This window comes from Sinocyclocheilus rhinocerous, unplaced genomic scaffold (genome assembly GCF_001515625.1).
Source record: "Sinocyclocheilus rhinocerous isolate Xijiao unplaced genomic scaffold, SAMN03320098_v1.1 scaffold1697, whole genome shotgun sequence".
Lineage (NCBI taxonomy): Eukaryota > Metazoa > Chordata > Actinopteri > Cypriniformes > Cyprinidae > Sinocyclocheilus > Sinocyclocheilus rhinocerous.
In genome coordinates this window covers 970,704-985,224 of record NW_015629509.1, presented here as the reverse complement: position 1 = coordinate 985,224, position 14,521 = coordinate 970,704, and the positions used below count along the sequence as shown (strand labels likewise).

The following is a 14,521-nucleotide window of genomic DNA, read 5'->3' as shown; positions in this document are numbered from 1 at the left end:
ACAATAACGGCGCCGTGGGTGTAAACTTACAGATTATGGGGTGGTAATATTATAATGAGATCCCTTTGCCACGTCACCAAGGGAGCGGAATCAGACGCGCTCGTTTTTTCAGATGCTTGCAGAAAAAGGCTTCCCAAAACAAAGTTACTGGGTTAATCTTTTTCACGTTACCTTGGTTGGTAGATGCACTGGGGACCTGATTATAGCACTTAAAACCTGGAAAAGTCAGATTTTCATGATATGTTACCTTTAATATTGTCGAAAAATGTAAACTATATTATCGGTCAGTGATATATTAAAAGTTGTATATATAGTACATCCTACTTTACCTGCGTACATACAGTATAGTCACATAAAGCTATACTATATAACAAATCTTTCTGAGTGTTCAAAATGTCAAGTTTTTAAAAAATGTTTTCAAAACTTTCTTTTTTTTTGGTTAGGCATGTTAAGGGAAGATTCCATTTTGTAAGCATTATGGGAATGTTACTTTTGAATGTTCCCTGAACAAGTAGTAACATTTAGATGAACATTCAACTAAAACGTTTTAGAAAACGTTCCATGAACGATGTATAAATAACCCTTTTATTTTAACGTATGGGAACATTATTAAAGACCAGATATCTCTGAACAAACATTCTCTTAACGTTAGTGGAAGAATGTTTGTTCATAACTTTGAGAGAAGAATGTTTGGAGAATGTTCCCTGTAAGCTAGGACTATAAGGCATGAAAATATGAAGATATTATAAACATCAACAACATCTTGCTTTTCTGTAAAGTTGCTTTGAAACAATGAGGACTGTGAAAAGTGCTATACAAATGAATTTCACTTGACTTGAATATTCTTGATGAATCAAACTTTGACTTTCCTTTCTGCCTCAGGTTTAGAACAGGAAAACAGAACATCCTCAGGACTTTCCGTAGTCTAAACCTACTACTACAACTTACTACTACTACTAGGTTTTTTTTACATAATTAAGCCCACTTTCCTATGTGTCTTTTTCACGTAGTGAGGATGCACCATCACCACCAACTCCACCCATCGTCATCAACAGATACTGTGATGACCAGCTGCGAGACATCGTGAAAAAACTACGGGAGAGGACAGAGCTTTTTAAGGAGAAAGTCATAGACCCCTACTCCTCGTCCCCCGAGCGCAGCCCACCCGTCAGTGAGTACTACAAACGCATCCAAAGTCTCACTGAATCCTGCTGTTTGATGGACAAGATATATCAATACTGTAATCTAGGAGGTGTTTCTCATTTTTTGTTCCTCAAGGACTTGTAATCTTAACATTTTTAACAGTTTGACTAATTTACCTTGCTGGAAGAACCGGGTCATTCTAGCTTAAGGTGGTCAAGGTGGTTTTTGGAAAATATAGCTGGTTTGTTGCCGTCTACCAGATCAAAACCAGCTGCTAGTCCTTCTTATTCTTAATGAGGCTCAGAGGTGGCATGAGTGCAATTAAATTCATAAATTCATGTGGAGATTAATGTTTTAAATATAAAATTTTGAATACAGAAATATGATTCAAATAACTGAAATTATACGCAAAAAATGAAAATAAATCCACCAGCAGGTGGTGGCATCATTCATTCAATTGATTCGTTCGAACGGCTGAATCATTCAGGAATGAAGCAAGTGAGTGTCTTTATGAACTGACGGAAATCCGTCAAAGCGACGGAACTTTAATCCCTGTACTTAATTCAAAGTGTAAATCTATTTTCATAAGGTGGCAGCAGCAGCTGTGTGTTCAACTTGAAGCAAAGCGATCAATGTATGACGTCAAAATACCGCGAGAGTGACTTGCAACTTATTTACGTCCGTCAAAAATAGGCGAGGCCCCTATCTTTAGCGAAGCAGTGCTGAGAGTCGCTTCTGGGACGCTTCTGAATCGTGGCACGGCGCGGATGGTATAAACACAAGCATTGACTAGAGTGGCCGTGATCAGCTCCGGTGGAATGTAAAAAAAGGGGTAAGAGTGTGTGCTCGAACATGCTCTAGAACCACTCTCGTGATACTTTGATGTCATACACCGATCAGTCTGCGCAGCGCTGCTTCAAGTCGAACACACCTATTGGGTTTGTGGTGTTGTTGTTGTGCACGCTAGGGAACGTATATCCACCATACGTCATTGCATCGCTATATCATTGATCGCACGCCAACTGTCATTGGCTTGTTTAGTTTACACTCGAAGGTGATTGGGCTCTCGGGCGAGATCCCAATTCGTCAGTCACGACTGACGTAACGTCTCCGTTCCCTCCTTCAGGGAACGAGGGTTACACAAGTAACCGAGACGTTCTACACTACTGTTTTCTACAGCTAGTACAACTGTATATTAGTATTTAGTGTACTGTGTAATGAGCTCTAGTTAATGTACATATTCCGTCTTTCTTTTTAGTATCAATCATTTTTTGAGTTCAGCGATCGTCTGGAAAGCGTCATGGCTAAGGCGTATATCTGGAGGTATGTGTGATTTCTATATGCTAATCTACTATTCTGAGTGGCTTAGCATGTTGCTAGGTGGTTGCTTACTGACCCACCTCAATACTATTATTGATATTTTGGTCTTTGGATATGGTTCAGGTCCCTCCTTCAATATGCGTATGAGTCTTATCACCCACCAGGTGAAAATTATAAGTCTGACTGCTTAGTAAGTCATAGCAACATGTTTGAGGCACAACAATTTGAGGTATCATGATAAGCAAATGGCAAAGGTTAGGGGTGTGTTTAAATCCATATCTGTATGTATGAGCGTCGAGCGATAATAATAATAGTCATGCTGGGCTTTTTTTTTTTAGAGTTGGCCGCACTACTGGATATCTGCTCTTCTGTCTCCATTTAAACTCCTGCCTTTACTATGTAGCATCAGAATACGAAGGGCTGGGCAGCACTAAATGGACATATGATGGAAAAGGAAATGCGTATGAACTATTTTTTTCTTCTTTTGCCATTATTTCATATATTTCATAAATAGTAGCTCTTTATAAATATATTTAATTTAAAATTTAATTACAATGTTATACTTAATTATTAAATTGTACTATATAATTATTTTTTTACTTGTATTATTTACACGTTAAAAAATCAATACATTTAAATACATTCAAAATAAAATATTAATAAATAAATAAATATTGTACTGATAATTTACATTGTACATAATGTACATTTTACTTTGCCAAGGTATCTCCGCTGTTATTACTTTGCGACTCGCACGCTGATCAATATCGGAGGTCTCCCCGAGCCCCATACGCTCTTTGAGATCGTCTTCCAGCTGGTGAACTTCTTCACAGGAGTCTTTGTCTTCTCTAGCTTGATTGGACAGGTAAGTAAATGAATACGTATAACACATGACCCAGAATAATAACTTCACAGCACTGATCAAAATCAGTTTAAACCCAGATGAGAGATGTAATTGGAGCAGCTACGGCGGGTCAGACCTACTTCCGCGCCTCTATGGACTCCTGTGTGGCGTATATGAACACCTACACCATCCCAAAGCAGGTGCAGAACAGAGTACGAATGTAATTTAAAAAGTATAGAATTTTAACATTGGCCATTTATCATTTATTGACTTTAACTTGAAAATATTACCAGTTTTTCAGTATCAGCCAGAATCATCAAAATGGTGCATCCATATCAGATATATAGATGTAAATCTTTGATTTTACAGATGAGAGATGTCATTGGAGCAGCTACTGCCGGCCAGACGTACTTCCGTGCATCTATGGATGCTTGTGTGGCGTACATGGTGACAAACCGCATCCCCAAGCTGGTTCAAAGCAGAGTGCGCACCTGGTACAACTACACCTGGGACTCCCAGGGCATGCTGGGTAAGAGTAATTCTTAACAGAAGTGCTCTATTAATACAGCTAGCTTTGGAATGATCGTTTATACAGTTACAATAAATCTAAACAGATGCAAATTTTTATAGATCAAAATGCAAAAATGTTTTTCCACAGATGAATCGGAGTTATTAGAAAAGATGCCTCTGGTCATGAGAACAGCCATCGCTGTGGACATCAACCTCGCCACCTTCCAGAAGATTGACCTCTTCAAGGTAAAACTTAATATTGTCAGTGAAATATATGAAGTAAAATAAAGTTAAAAAAAATTTGCTAATATTGACCTTTTATGGAGTGTTGCATGTGGGTCAAAGAGGAAACGTCTCATTTTGGTGTCCGCATTAAATTAACTTCAGTGATTTTATATGCAAAAAAGCATATTAAATGCAAGTAAACAGTCTACTTTAATGTTTTAAATAACTTTTGTGAAAATAAAATGCTAAAATATTAGTTAAATAATGTTCCATTGTCATTCAGCGTAACTTAATATTCGGAACTGTACTTAAAATATATAAAAGAAAACGTGATCATACTAAATTTTATTATATTTTAAATGATTAAAAACTTATACTGACAAATGGGTAATACCTAGTGTTTTGAAGGATTGGTAAAGGTTTAAATTTACAATGAATTAGTTACAATGAATTAGTTATGAGAAAATTTAAGCTGTTTCTTTTATTGTTTTGATGCTTCAACCCAGCAGGATTTTTCCATTAAGCTTTGGATTATTACATATTACATCATTGGCTTCTGGATTATTACACAAAATAAACTGTGATCAAAAGTTTATGATTCTTACACATTTTGTTCATCATGATAATATTCACAAATTAATACAACTTTTATGTGTTTTGAAGCCTAAATATTCAGTCTGCGCAGCGCTGCTTCAAGTCGAACACACCTATTGGGTTTGTGGTGTTGTTGTTGTGCACGCTAGGGAACGTATATCCACCATACGTCATTGCATCGCTATATCATTGATATCGTGATATGACACTTTTTTTATCATGTAAAAATTTATACCGGTATTATCGTGGACGGTATGATATGGCACACCCCTAATCTACACCAGCCTGGACCATCTAATGATTATAAATGACCAATTTTATCCAGCAAAAAAACATGAAAAACTAGCTCCCACCTGGATTTTCCAGCAGGGAATCCATTCATCTGTTTGTACTCTTCTAAACTTTAGTCTACTTGTTGATATCCAGCACCGATTTACCGAAAGGAAGACTGGATCAGAAAGCAGGAAGCGGAGAGAATAAAACGAGAAGAGGCCGAGCAGAAGAAAAAAGAGGAGGATGCCAAGAAAGCGGTGGCGAAGAAAGAAAAAGAGGAGAAAGAAAAGAAGGAGAAAGAGGGAAAGCTGAAAGCCGAGAAGGAGAAGGAGAAGGAGAAGGCCGAGAAGGAGGCGGCTGAAGCCATCTGCCCAAAAATCAAATGCACCTGCATAGACACACTTCTCAAACCTTTCGAAGACAAGATGGACGCATATTTGGGGACAACCATTGACCCTTTCACAGGTAGGACACTATGAGAACTGAAGATGCCTCTTGAAGTACAAAACATTGGCCTACACATGTTTGTTCTTCCTTCCAGATCGGCGGTATATTAAATGGCTGAGTGTCGTCACAGTCGCTTTTAACTACAACGTTTGGCTGGCCACGGCACGTTTGTGTTTCCCGTACCACACGCCTGTGACCATCCCCTTCTGGATCTTTTTTGATATCCTGGCAGACCTTGTGAACATCATAGATATCACCATGTTTCAGCCACGCTTACAGTTTGTGAAAGCAGGAGACATCATAGTAAGTGAATCTTGGTGTAGACACTTAAGACTTTTGGAATTGTGACAACAGGACGTCCACTCAAAAACCTACAAATTTATTTCCTCAGAAAGACAGAATAATGGCAAAACAGAGGTACAGGGAATCTGCCAGATTTCAGGTGTGTACAAATTATACTAGGTTCCTATATATTCCTATATGTTCCTAGATTCTATATATAGGCTATGATTAATAATTATAATTAAAAAAAAATGATAAAAAAAATTAAATGTGTATATTTAAAAAATATATATATTTATTTTATTTTGATAATATTTCTCTCAACAGACAGACCTGATAAGCATAATACCATTTGATTTGCTGTGTTTCCACTTTGGGTTTACATCGATCTTTAGGATAAACCGGTTTATACGGGTCAGTTACTCAACTTCTCCAGCCCAATCAATTTTCTTTAATTCTGATTTTTTTTAAACAAGTGTTATTTTAGTATTATTTATATCTGAAATTCATTTTATTCAATTGATTTTCAGTTTATTTTTAGCCTTAAAAATAGCTTTAATTTAATTTGTCATTTCTTTATTTGGTTTTTTCATTTCAGTTTTAGTTTTATTAATCTTACTCGACTTAAACTTATTTCAGTTCGTTGACAATTAAGGCAACATTTCTAATAAATTTTTTCATCTAATATTTGTTTTATTTTATTTTAGCTTTATTTCAATTCATGAAAATGATTTAATAGTTTTAGTTAACAATAACAAACGTAGTTACACCAAGTTACACCACGTTCTCATGACCGTTTCTGACAACAATTTCGGTCTTTACTCTTTAGTTAAAAAAAGTAAAAGAAAAAAAAAGTTTCAGTTAGATTATAAACAGTTAAGCTGTGAACGCGACTAGTGAGTAAATGAGTTTACCTGATGACGTTTAATGTCCAACCAGATAGAAGTCCCATATAGCTCCTTGTTAGCAACTGCCTATGTCAAGATAAATATTTAATAGATATAAGCTATTTCAGGAATTTAACTAAACTCATTCAACTTCAAAACCCCATTGACTTCAGGACAATGGAACCAGAAGTGCTAAACCGCTAATTTCCAGGTTTTAGCAAGTAGCAACACGCTAAAAACTTACGGCAAAACTCCACTGCCCCCTACTGGTGGCATATGTTTAATCGATTCTGGTGCACTTTTATGAAGTAAATCCGTGTTAGAATGATAAAAAGTATGAAAGAAAGAGAAAACAAGTGAGGGATTGATTTTGTTTCAAGTTTTTGCTATTTCAAACATATTTTTCTAGGGCTGTGACAACCAGATGCTTGTGGATATGTTACTGCGTCTGAAATCCATTGTGTACTTGCCAGGAGACTTTGTGTGTAAGAAGGTGAGAACATCAAATATAATCATCCATGTATATCTGATATTATATTGACTTTTGGCTTCATGCAGGGTGACATTGGGAGAGAAATGTATATTATTAAAGCCGGAGAGGTGCAGGTCATCGGTGGACCGGACAATAAGATTGTGTTCGTGACTCTGAAAGCAGGCTGTGTGTTCGGAGAGATCAGGTACCTGACAGACGATCTATATAGGCTACTGTTCAAAAGTTTGGGGTCTATACATTTTTTAAATGTTTTTAAAAGAAGAATCTAACTGAGGCTGCATTTATTTGATCAAAAATACATTAAAAAATATATTATAAAATATTATTGTAATTTTATTAAATTTTTAAATGTAATTAATTTAATAACTTAATTTAATAACATTATATATGTCTTTACTGTCACATCTCATCAAAAAAAAAAAAAAAAAGAACAAGAATGTCTAAAAAAAAGTTTCTAAAACAAAAATGCATTTATTTTCAGTCTCTTATAGTCAGCAAAAGATGGAGGCAACAGAAGAACAGCAAATGTTGCTGCTCACGGATTCGCCAACCTTTTTGTACTGGATAAGAAAGAACTCAATGACATCCTGGTCCATTACCCTGAGTCTCAGAAAGTGCTGGCCAGGAAGGGACGGTGAGTCAGAGGGTCACGGTCGTGCAACATGGACCGTTTCTTCAAGAACAGATTTAATAGATAAATGCAGTGGCTACAATAAAAGATGATTCATTCTCTGTGCAGGAAACTGATGAAGGCCAAAGGCAAAGCTGCTCCTGTCAAAGATGAAGGAGAAAAGAAGAAGGGATTGGCAATGTTTGGACAAAAACCACCCACTCCGAAAATGTTACGTGCTTTTGGAGGCTTTGGGAAAGGAGGATTACTGGAGAAACTCAGGGTGAGTGTGATGATCTGATGAGTGGTATAATGGTGCAAACACACATATGTAATAAAGTTTAAACGTTTGCATACAAATAGTTGAGAGATCTGAAATAACAACAACACTTCTCTTTCCTGCAGGCTCAAGCAGCAGAAAAAAAGAATTGAAAATTCCATCCATCCCATCACCTACACTTACAACTACCTAAAACATCTATTAATCCATCCACCCATTTCATCATCTATCCATCCATTTATCAATTACATCCATTCATCCATCCATTACATCATCCATCTATGATGATAGATAGATAGATTCATTCATTCATAGATCCATTCATTCAGATCTACAGAAATGTGATTAAAACTGTAAATACTGACTGTATGTTTCTGATTTGTAGTTGGTTTAGTGACAGATTCTTTTCAACTATAATTTTGAACTTATTACCCAACCTGTTCAGCACTTTAGGCAGTATCATGGTGGATGGGTTTCCTGGCCTTTGCATATTGTAAATAGGTCAATGTTTTTCATAAAATAAAAATACAATATTTAATACGTAGTTTCATTGTCATCTTTATTTATTGCATCTTAATAATATTGCGAATAAATCATAAACAATCCACTTTCTTGTGTTTTATTTACTGTATGTGAAACAAGGCATGCTACAGGCACACAAATGCAAGACATATCAGCAACTGCTGAGCTGACACATTACATTATAATGATACTGCATCTGATGAAACAAAATTAGTTTTATTTCAATTACATTTAAGACGATTGAATATATTCCTCTCAGCACTAATTAAGCACAACGTGCTGTTACAGACATTGTGATTAAATGTAAAACAAACGAAACTTAATTTGCATCTTAAACAGTTAATACTGATTCAAAAAGCTGATTACCTTTGCATATTATTATTATATTCATGCATTGTGCATTCAGGCACATAACAGGATGACTGACCCATCCAGACGTCAGTATCAATGGCTTTCATCTGTACAGATTGAGATCTGAGCACCATTCCTCAGTGGCTTTAGCTTTATGTGCATTCTGCACAAAAATAAAACTTGGCAATGTAAAAAGCTGCCACGTGATTTCCATAGAATTAAATCAAACATATATGCACATTTTTGTATCCACCTTATTCTTGGCGTAAGAGCGGGTGCAGCCATTTGTAATTTTTATGGGACTGGCTTCCGGTGCTATCCGCGTCCAGCTATTTTTAGCTGTACAAAACAGCTCGTTTTGCTGCTTGATATTGCAAATTGGTGTGTCTAACCCTATTATTATCATGTATTATCTTAATTATGAACACACTGGTTTGTAGTGCAAACCATTTGACCATTTACTGCATGTTGTTATTCTTCTCGTTATTCCCCTACAGTGGCTAATGAACCGGAAGTCTCGCCCATAGGCTTACTTCCACGTTGAAGAATAAGGTGGATAGGAACTGCATATTATCATGCACATTAATGTGATCAATTTGGAATAATGCATTAGATATATGAAGAAATGGCTTTGTGAGGCACTGATTAAAAAACATATACAGATATAAAAATATAAGATGTAAAGAATGATAATGACATGAAAAATTAATGAGATAACGCTGACTGTAAACTATTTCGAAAGGAGTTAGTGGGAATGACACTGGAGATAAAACAAATGCCTTCATACCATTCGGTCATCTCACCTGCAACACTAACAAGGTTGACTTTAAACTTAAACTCCCTCCCAATTTTTTTTTTTCAATAACTGATCATTTAGAGTAGGATACTTGAGTCCAAACAAGCTCTATAATAGATCATTGCAAGATCATTTGGCAGAAGAAAACATGTGAATGAATATAAAATGATTTTTAAAAAGTAAATAAAGGAATAACTGAAATTTAAACCAACACAAACCACATGTATCTAGTGGTATATCTCTTTAAGAAGGCCTAAAGTTAGATAAGTAGGTTGATGATGTCCAGTTGTGGAGTTGTATGCGGTATGAAGGAAGTTCACAGGTCCTTCAGTTCTGTGTCGGCCCATTTGGAGCGTCCACTGGAGTGTTTGACTTCAGAGGCGGGAGCTTCATCATGTTAAAGAAGGTGACGACTTGACCAGGAACCTCCGCCAGAACACACTTAGCGAGCTCCTCTTTAGGAGACTACAGAGAGAGAAAACGTTAGTCATCGTATTTCTGACTTTGAGCAGCAGAAGAAGGTCAGAGATGGTGAGAGGGGTTAAGCATCATAGTGTTAGTTACAAGACAGTGCAGACAACATAAATCATATCATGTCAGCTATCGATTAGCTAATATTATACTATTATGAACATTTGGACTTGAACACTTGATCATTGTGACAAATTACACTTTTAGCAGTTACATTACCTATCATTTTTAGATAATATAATGTATAATATAGATTATATAATTTATATCATATACATTATATAATTATTATATTCATATAATTATAAAAGAATAATAATAATAATGATACAATGTATCATAGCAAAAAAATGATGTATAAGTTTTTAGACTGTTATGGTTTGTGATAGTAGCATTTTTATTATTTATATAGTATTATATTTATATTAATATATTTATTAATATTTTGAAGTAGCTTTTATTTTTATATTGTTAGTTTTCATGTTAATTTTAGTTTGAGTATTTCTGTTATGCACTCTTATCATTTTTATGCCCTGCTGTAAATGTTGACCAGTTGATGAAAAACAATATAATGTAATACAATGTAATATATGCAATATAATGTAATATAATATAATGTTATGAACATTTGGGCGTCTTCCACTTGATCATTGTGACAAATGTCTGTTTTTAGCAGTTATATTGGCCTACCTATAATTTTTAGATAATATATAATTTATAATAATAATATAGATTATATAATTTATATCATATACATTATATAACTATTAGGGATGTAATGATATCAAAATCTCACAATGCGCTAATATCGCGATATGAAGTCCACGGTACGATATTTACTGCGATATTTAAAAAAAAAAAAAGCCAAATGAAGAATTGGAAAAAATTCAATTTTTGTACATTTTAAAGTTAAATTATTCTATCTAATGCACTTTGAGAGTTCAAAATTAAGAGCTCCAACCCATGTTCTTAACTAAGAAAACTTAAAGGGTTAGTTTATGGGATCAGAATCCCATATTAGTTCACCCAAAAATGAAAATTAGCCCATGTTTTACTCACCCTCAAGGCATCCTAGGTGCATATGACTTTCTTCTTTCAGATGAATCCAATCGGAGTTATATTTTAAAAAAAATTGTCCTTGCTCTTCCAAGCTTTATAATGGCATGGGCAGGTGTTTTTGTTCAACAGTCCAAAAGTAGTCAAATAAAACACATCCATCCATAATAAAATGCGCATTACACAGCTCAGTGGGGAGAACAAAGGCCTCCTGTAGCGAATCGATGCGTTTTTGTAAAAAAAATATATATATCCATATTTAAAACGATATAAACAGTTTTGTGTAACTTCTGCTAACTGTTGTACGTGTGTTCCCGAGAGACTGCCTGATGTAGGCATAGCGCATGCGCGTGTGAGCCTCGCGAAAACCAACGTTTGATTACAGGATCAAAGGAAGCAAAGTTTCCTTACTTTAGCAAAGGAAAACCAGTATCCTCTTGGCTTATATCGAAATACTCCTACATTTTTCTTTACAAATCCTCGTTTTGTACTTCTAATTAGTAACCGGCATTTTATTTTGTTCTCTCCTCCGCGCTCGTCACTAATCACTGGCACGTGCGCTACACAGACGTCCTACGTCATCCGCCGGAAATGCTTCCACCTACGACAGTTAGCAGAAGTGAAAGAAAGGTGTATATATTGTTTTAACTATGGATATTTTTCTTATAAAAACACGTCGATTTGCTACAGGAGGCCTTTTATTCACCCCCTGGAGTCATGTGAGGCACATTTTATTATGGATGGATGCACTTTAGTTGAATACTTTTGGACTGTTGAATAAAAACACCCGCCCATGCATTATAAAGCAGAAGAAAGTCAGACACACCTAGGATGCCTTGAGAGTGAGTAAAACATGGGACTAATTTTTATTTTTGGGTGAACCCTTCAAGTCAGAAAAAAAAGTCAGTGAACTGACTTGTCCCTGAACTTTAAAGAGGACTCAACCCTCTTTTTATTTGTGATATAATGTCTCAAGTCTAAATTACATTCACACTGGGGTTTTAGGAAGCCAAACAAATTAGAATAGAATAATAACAACAAGTAATAGCCATATATTGTAAAACAATTGCACTGTAAAATAAATGAAAATGAATATTTCATAGGTATATTATTTTTGCTTTACACTATAGTAGGGAAATTACAATACTTCTTTAGAGATATTTTGAATTTGGACTGCAGTAACATTACCCATTTAAACCACTAGCTGTCAGCAATTCATACTGCACTTTTGAGCTTTTATTTTGACGCAAACGGCAGTAGAGCTTTTATTTTGAAGGAAAACTCCAGTTTCAGTTAAAACATGCTTACAAAAACACATCTCACTACAAATCTACCTATCATATACATTATATAACTATACATTATACTCATATAATTATAAAATAATTTATAATAATAAAATGTACCATAGCACAAGTGATGCATAATACGTTTTTAGACAAAGTTATGGTTTGGGACAGTAGCATTTTTATTATTTATATAGTAGTATATATATATATATATATCATACAGTATTTATTATATTTATATATTTATTAATATTTTGAATTAGCTTTTATTTTTTATTTTTCATTATTTTTAATAATTTCATTATTTTTAGTTTTAGTATTTCTTTATGCACTCGTATCATTTTTTTTATTTTTTAAAATTTAAATTATTTTTATTTCAGTTTTAGTAACTAGCACTTATTTTAGTTAGTTGCCACTGCAAAAAAAATAAATCATCTAATATTTTTCTTTATTTCAGCCTAATTTCAATTTCAGTTTTACTTTTAGTTATAGTCAACATTAACAACACTGGTTAGGGACTAATTCAAATCAATTATAAGTATTAATAATCAGTAAGTATTAACACTATTAAACCAACAACCAAAACCAAAATATGGTTTAATATTGTATAAATAAAAGCTAGCTATCCACTGACTAATCAGACATGGATTTATTTTTCCTATTATGAACGTTGCCACAGAAACAAATAATTTTAGAGTCCAAGGACTTCAGTTTCATAATTCAATATGACATGAATGCAGCATAAATTCAACATGCTTTAGGAAAACCTCCTGTTTTACGTTCAAAGTATCATTCAACATCTTCCTTTCCCTCAGTTTGTGATGCCATTTTACAGCAAATATGGCATCCATGACTACTAACCCTGCAACAACGATGGCTACTTTCAATAAAACAGATGAATATGACTGCTGTGACAGCTGAATGCTTTGTGAAGCGGTAATGTGCATTAAATCATTCAGACAGGTGCATGACAGAGTGTCAGGTGCAGATAAAGAAGAGAGCCCTACATGTTCATGTCTATGATTGTTTTGGCTCGTGTGGAGGCGACAGGTTTATATATCTGAAGTAGGACGTGACTTGTTGTGGTAATTCTGCCAGTACACATTGGGCAAGCATTTCCCTGGGCGCCTGAAATGAAATGGACACAAAGGCACAGGTGAGATGCTACAAGCCATAACATGTGGTAGATATATGGGACCAAAACATAAATATAAGTTTGTGTTGTGTTCGGCTCTGCTCAGTGTCTACTGGCATAAACAATTATGAAAAGGGTTGGGAACTTGTCCCATAAAAAAAATTTAAAATAACAGAACCGAGAGTTTTCGCATGTTCATTAAGGCTCATTCACACCGAGAGCGATAACTATGTTAGAGTCCACATAAACGTACGCCCTTTACTCACAGATGCGTACTGAACACAGTTAACACCACTACCGAATCTATAGCGCAAATCATACAGAACAACAGGTGGACTCCGATTCCCGAACAAATGACTCTTATGAGCTGGTCATTTTTAGTGAATCAAAAAATACAGCGTGACCAGAGTAAACAAAATGATTCACAAACAAATGACTCTTATAGGCTGTTTTTTAGTGAGTCAAAAACATACAGCGGTGACCAGCATAATCCAAATGATTCCTGAACAAATTACTCTTATCAGCTGGTTATTTTTAAAAGAATCAAAAACTTACAGCATGACCAGCATAATCCAAATGATTCTTGAACAAATTACTCTTATGAGTTAGTTATTTTTAAGTGATTTAAAAACAAAGTGTGACCAGTGTAATCCAAATAAATGACTCCCATGAGCAGGTTCTTAGTGAATCAATCACTTTTCATCCATGTGACGGAAACTAGTGGATACTGATTGCTTTTTCACATCTTTTAGTTAAAAGATACAGTAGCATTTTAAAAAATATAATGAAATAATGAAATTTGTTACCTCATCTTTTGTTTGATTGTGTTATGTAATACACAATTATATCTATGCTACCCTTAAAAAAACTACATTTCATTCATTCAGACCGTGATACTTTTTGCAAGAATGGTTGCTATGGGGTGGAAAATTTCTGGTAATCTCCCAAAAACTTTCCAAAAGTTATTTATATATATATATACTGTGTATATAT

General features: G+C 34.8%; 2 protein-coding genes across 4 annotated transcripts in view; one reads left to right on the top strand and one right to left on the bottom strand.

Moving 5' to 3' along the window:
- The window catches only part of LOC107739029 (cyclic nucleotide-gated cation channel beta-3-like), a 17,299-nt gene extending 9,132 nt beyond the window's left edge, over window positions 1-8,167 (top strand). Inside the window, 11 exon segments of the mRNA XM_016550997.1 lie at window positions 1,011-1,167; window positions 2,402-2,466; window positions 2,802-2,924; window positions 3,187-3,328; window positions 3,677-3,836; window positions 3,966-4,063; window positions 6,935-7,018; window positions 7,084-7,202; window positions 7,500-7,652; window positions 7,758-7,911; window positions 8,034-8,167. Of these exon segments, the coding sequence (XP_016406483.1) occupies window positions 1,011-1,167; window positions 2,402-2,466; window positions 2,802-2,924; window positions 3,187-3,328; window positions 3,677-3,836; window positions 3,966-4,063; window positions 6,935-7,018; window positions 7,084-7,202; window positions 7,500-7,652; window positions 7,758-7,911; window positions 8,034-8,060 (1,282 nt within the window). The 3' untranslated portion in view covers window positions 8,061-8,167.
- A 1,109-nt stretch (window positions 8,168-9,276) lies between these two features.
- The window catches only part of LOC107739025 (copine-3-like), a 20,628-nt gene continuing 15,383 nt past the window's right edge, over window positions 9,277-14,521 (bottom strand). For 2 of the 3 annotated variants that reach the window (XM_016550989.1, XM_016550988.1), the window contains exon 16: window positions 9,277-10,042. In XM_016550989.1, coding sequence (XP_016406475.1) covers window positions 9,905-10,042 — 138 coding nt within the window. In that variant the 3' untranslated portion in view covers window positions 9,277-9,904. Of the gene's footprint in view, window positions 10,043-13,400; window positions 13,522-14,521 lie in introns of all 3 variants that reach the window. The other variant, XM_016550991.1, reaches the window with a different exon arrangement.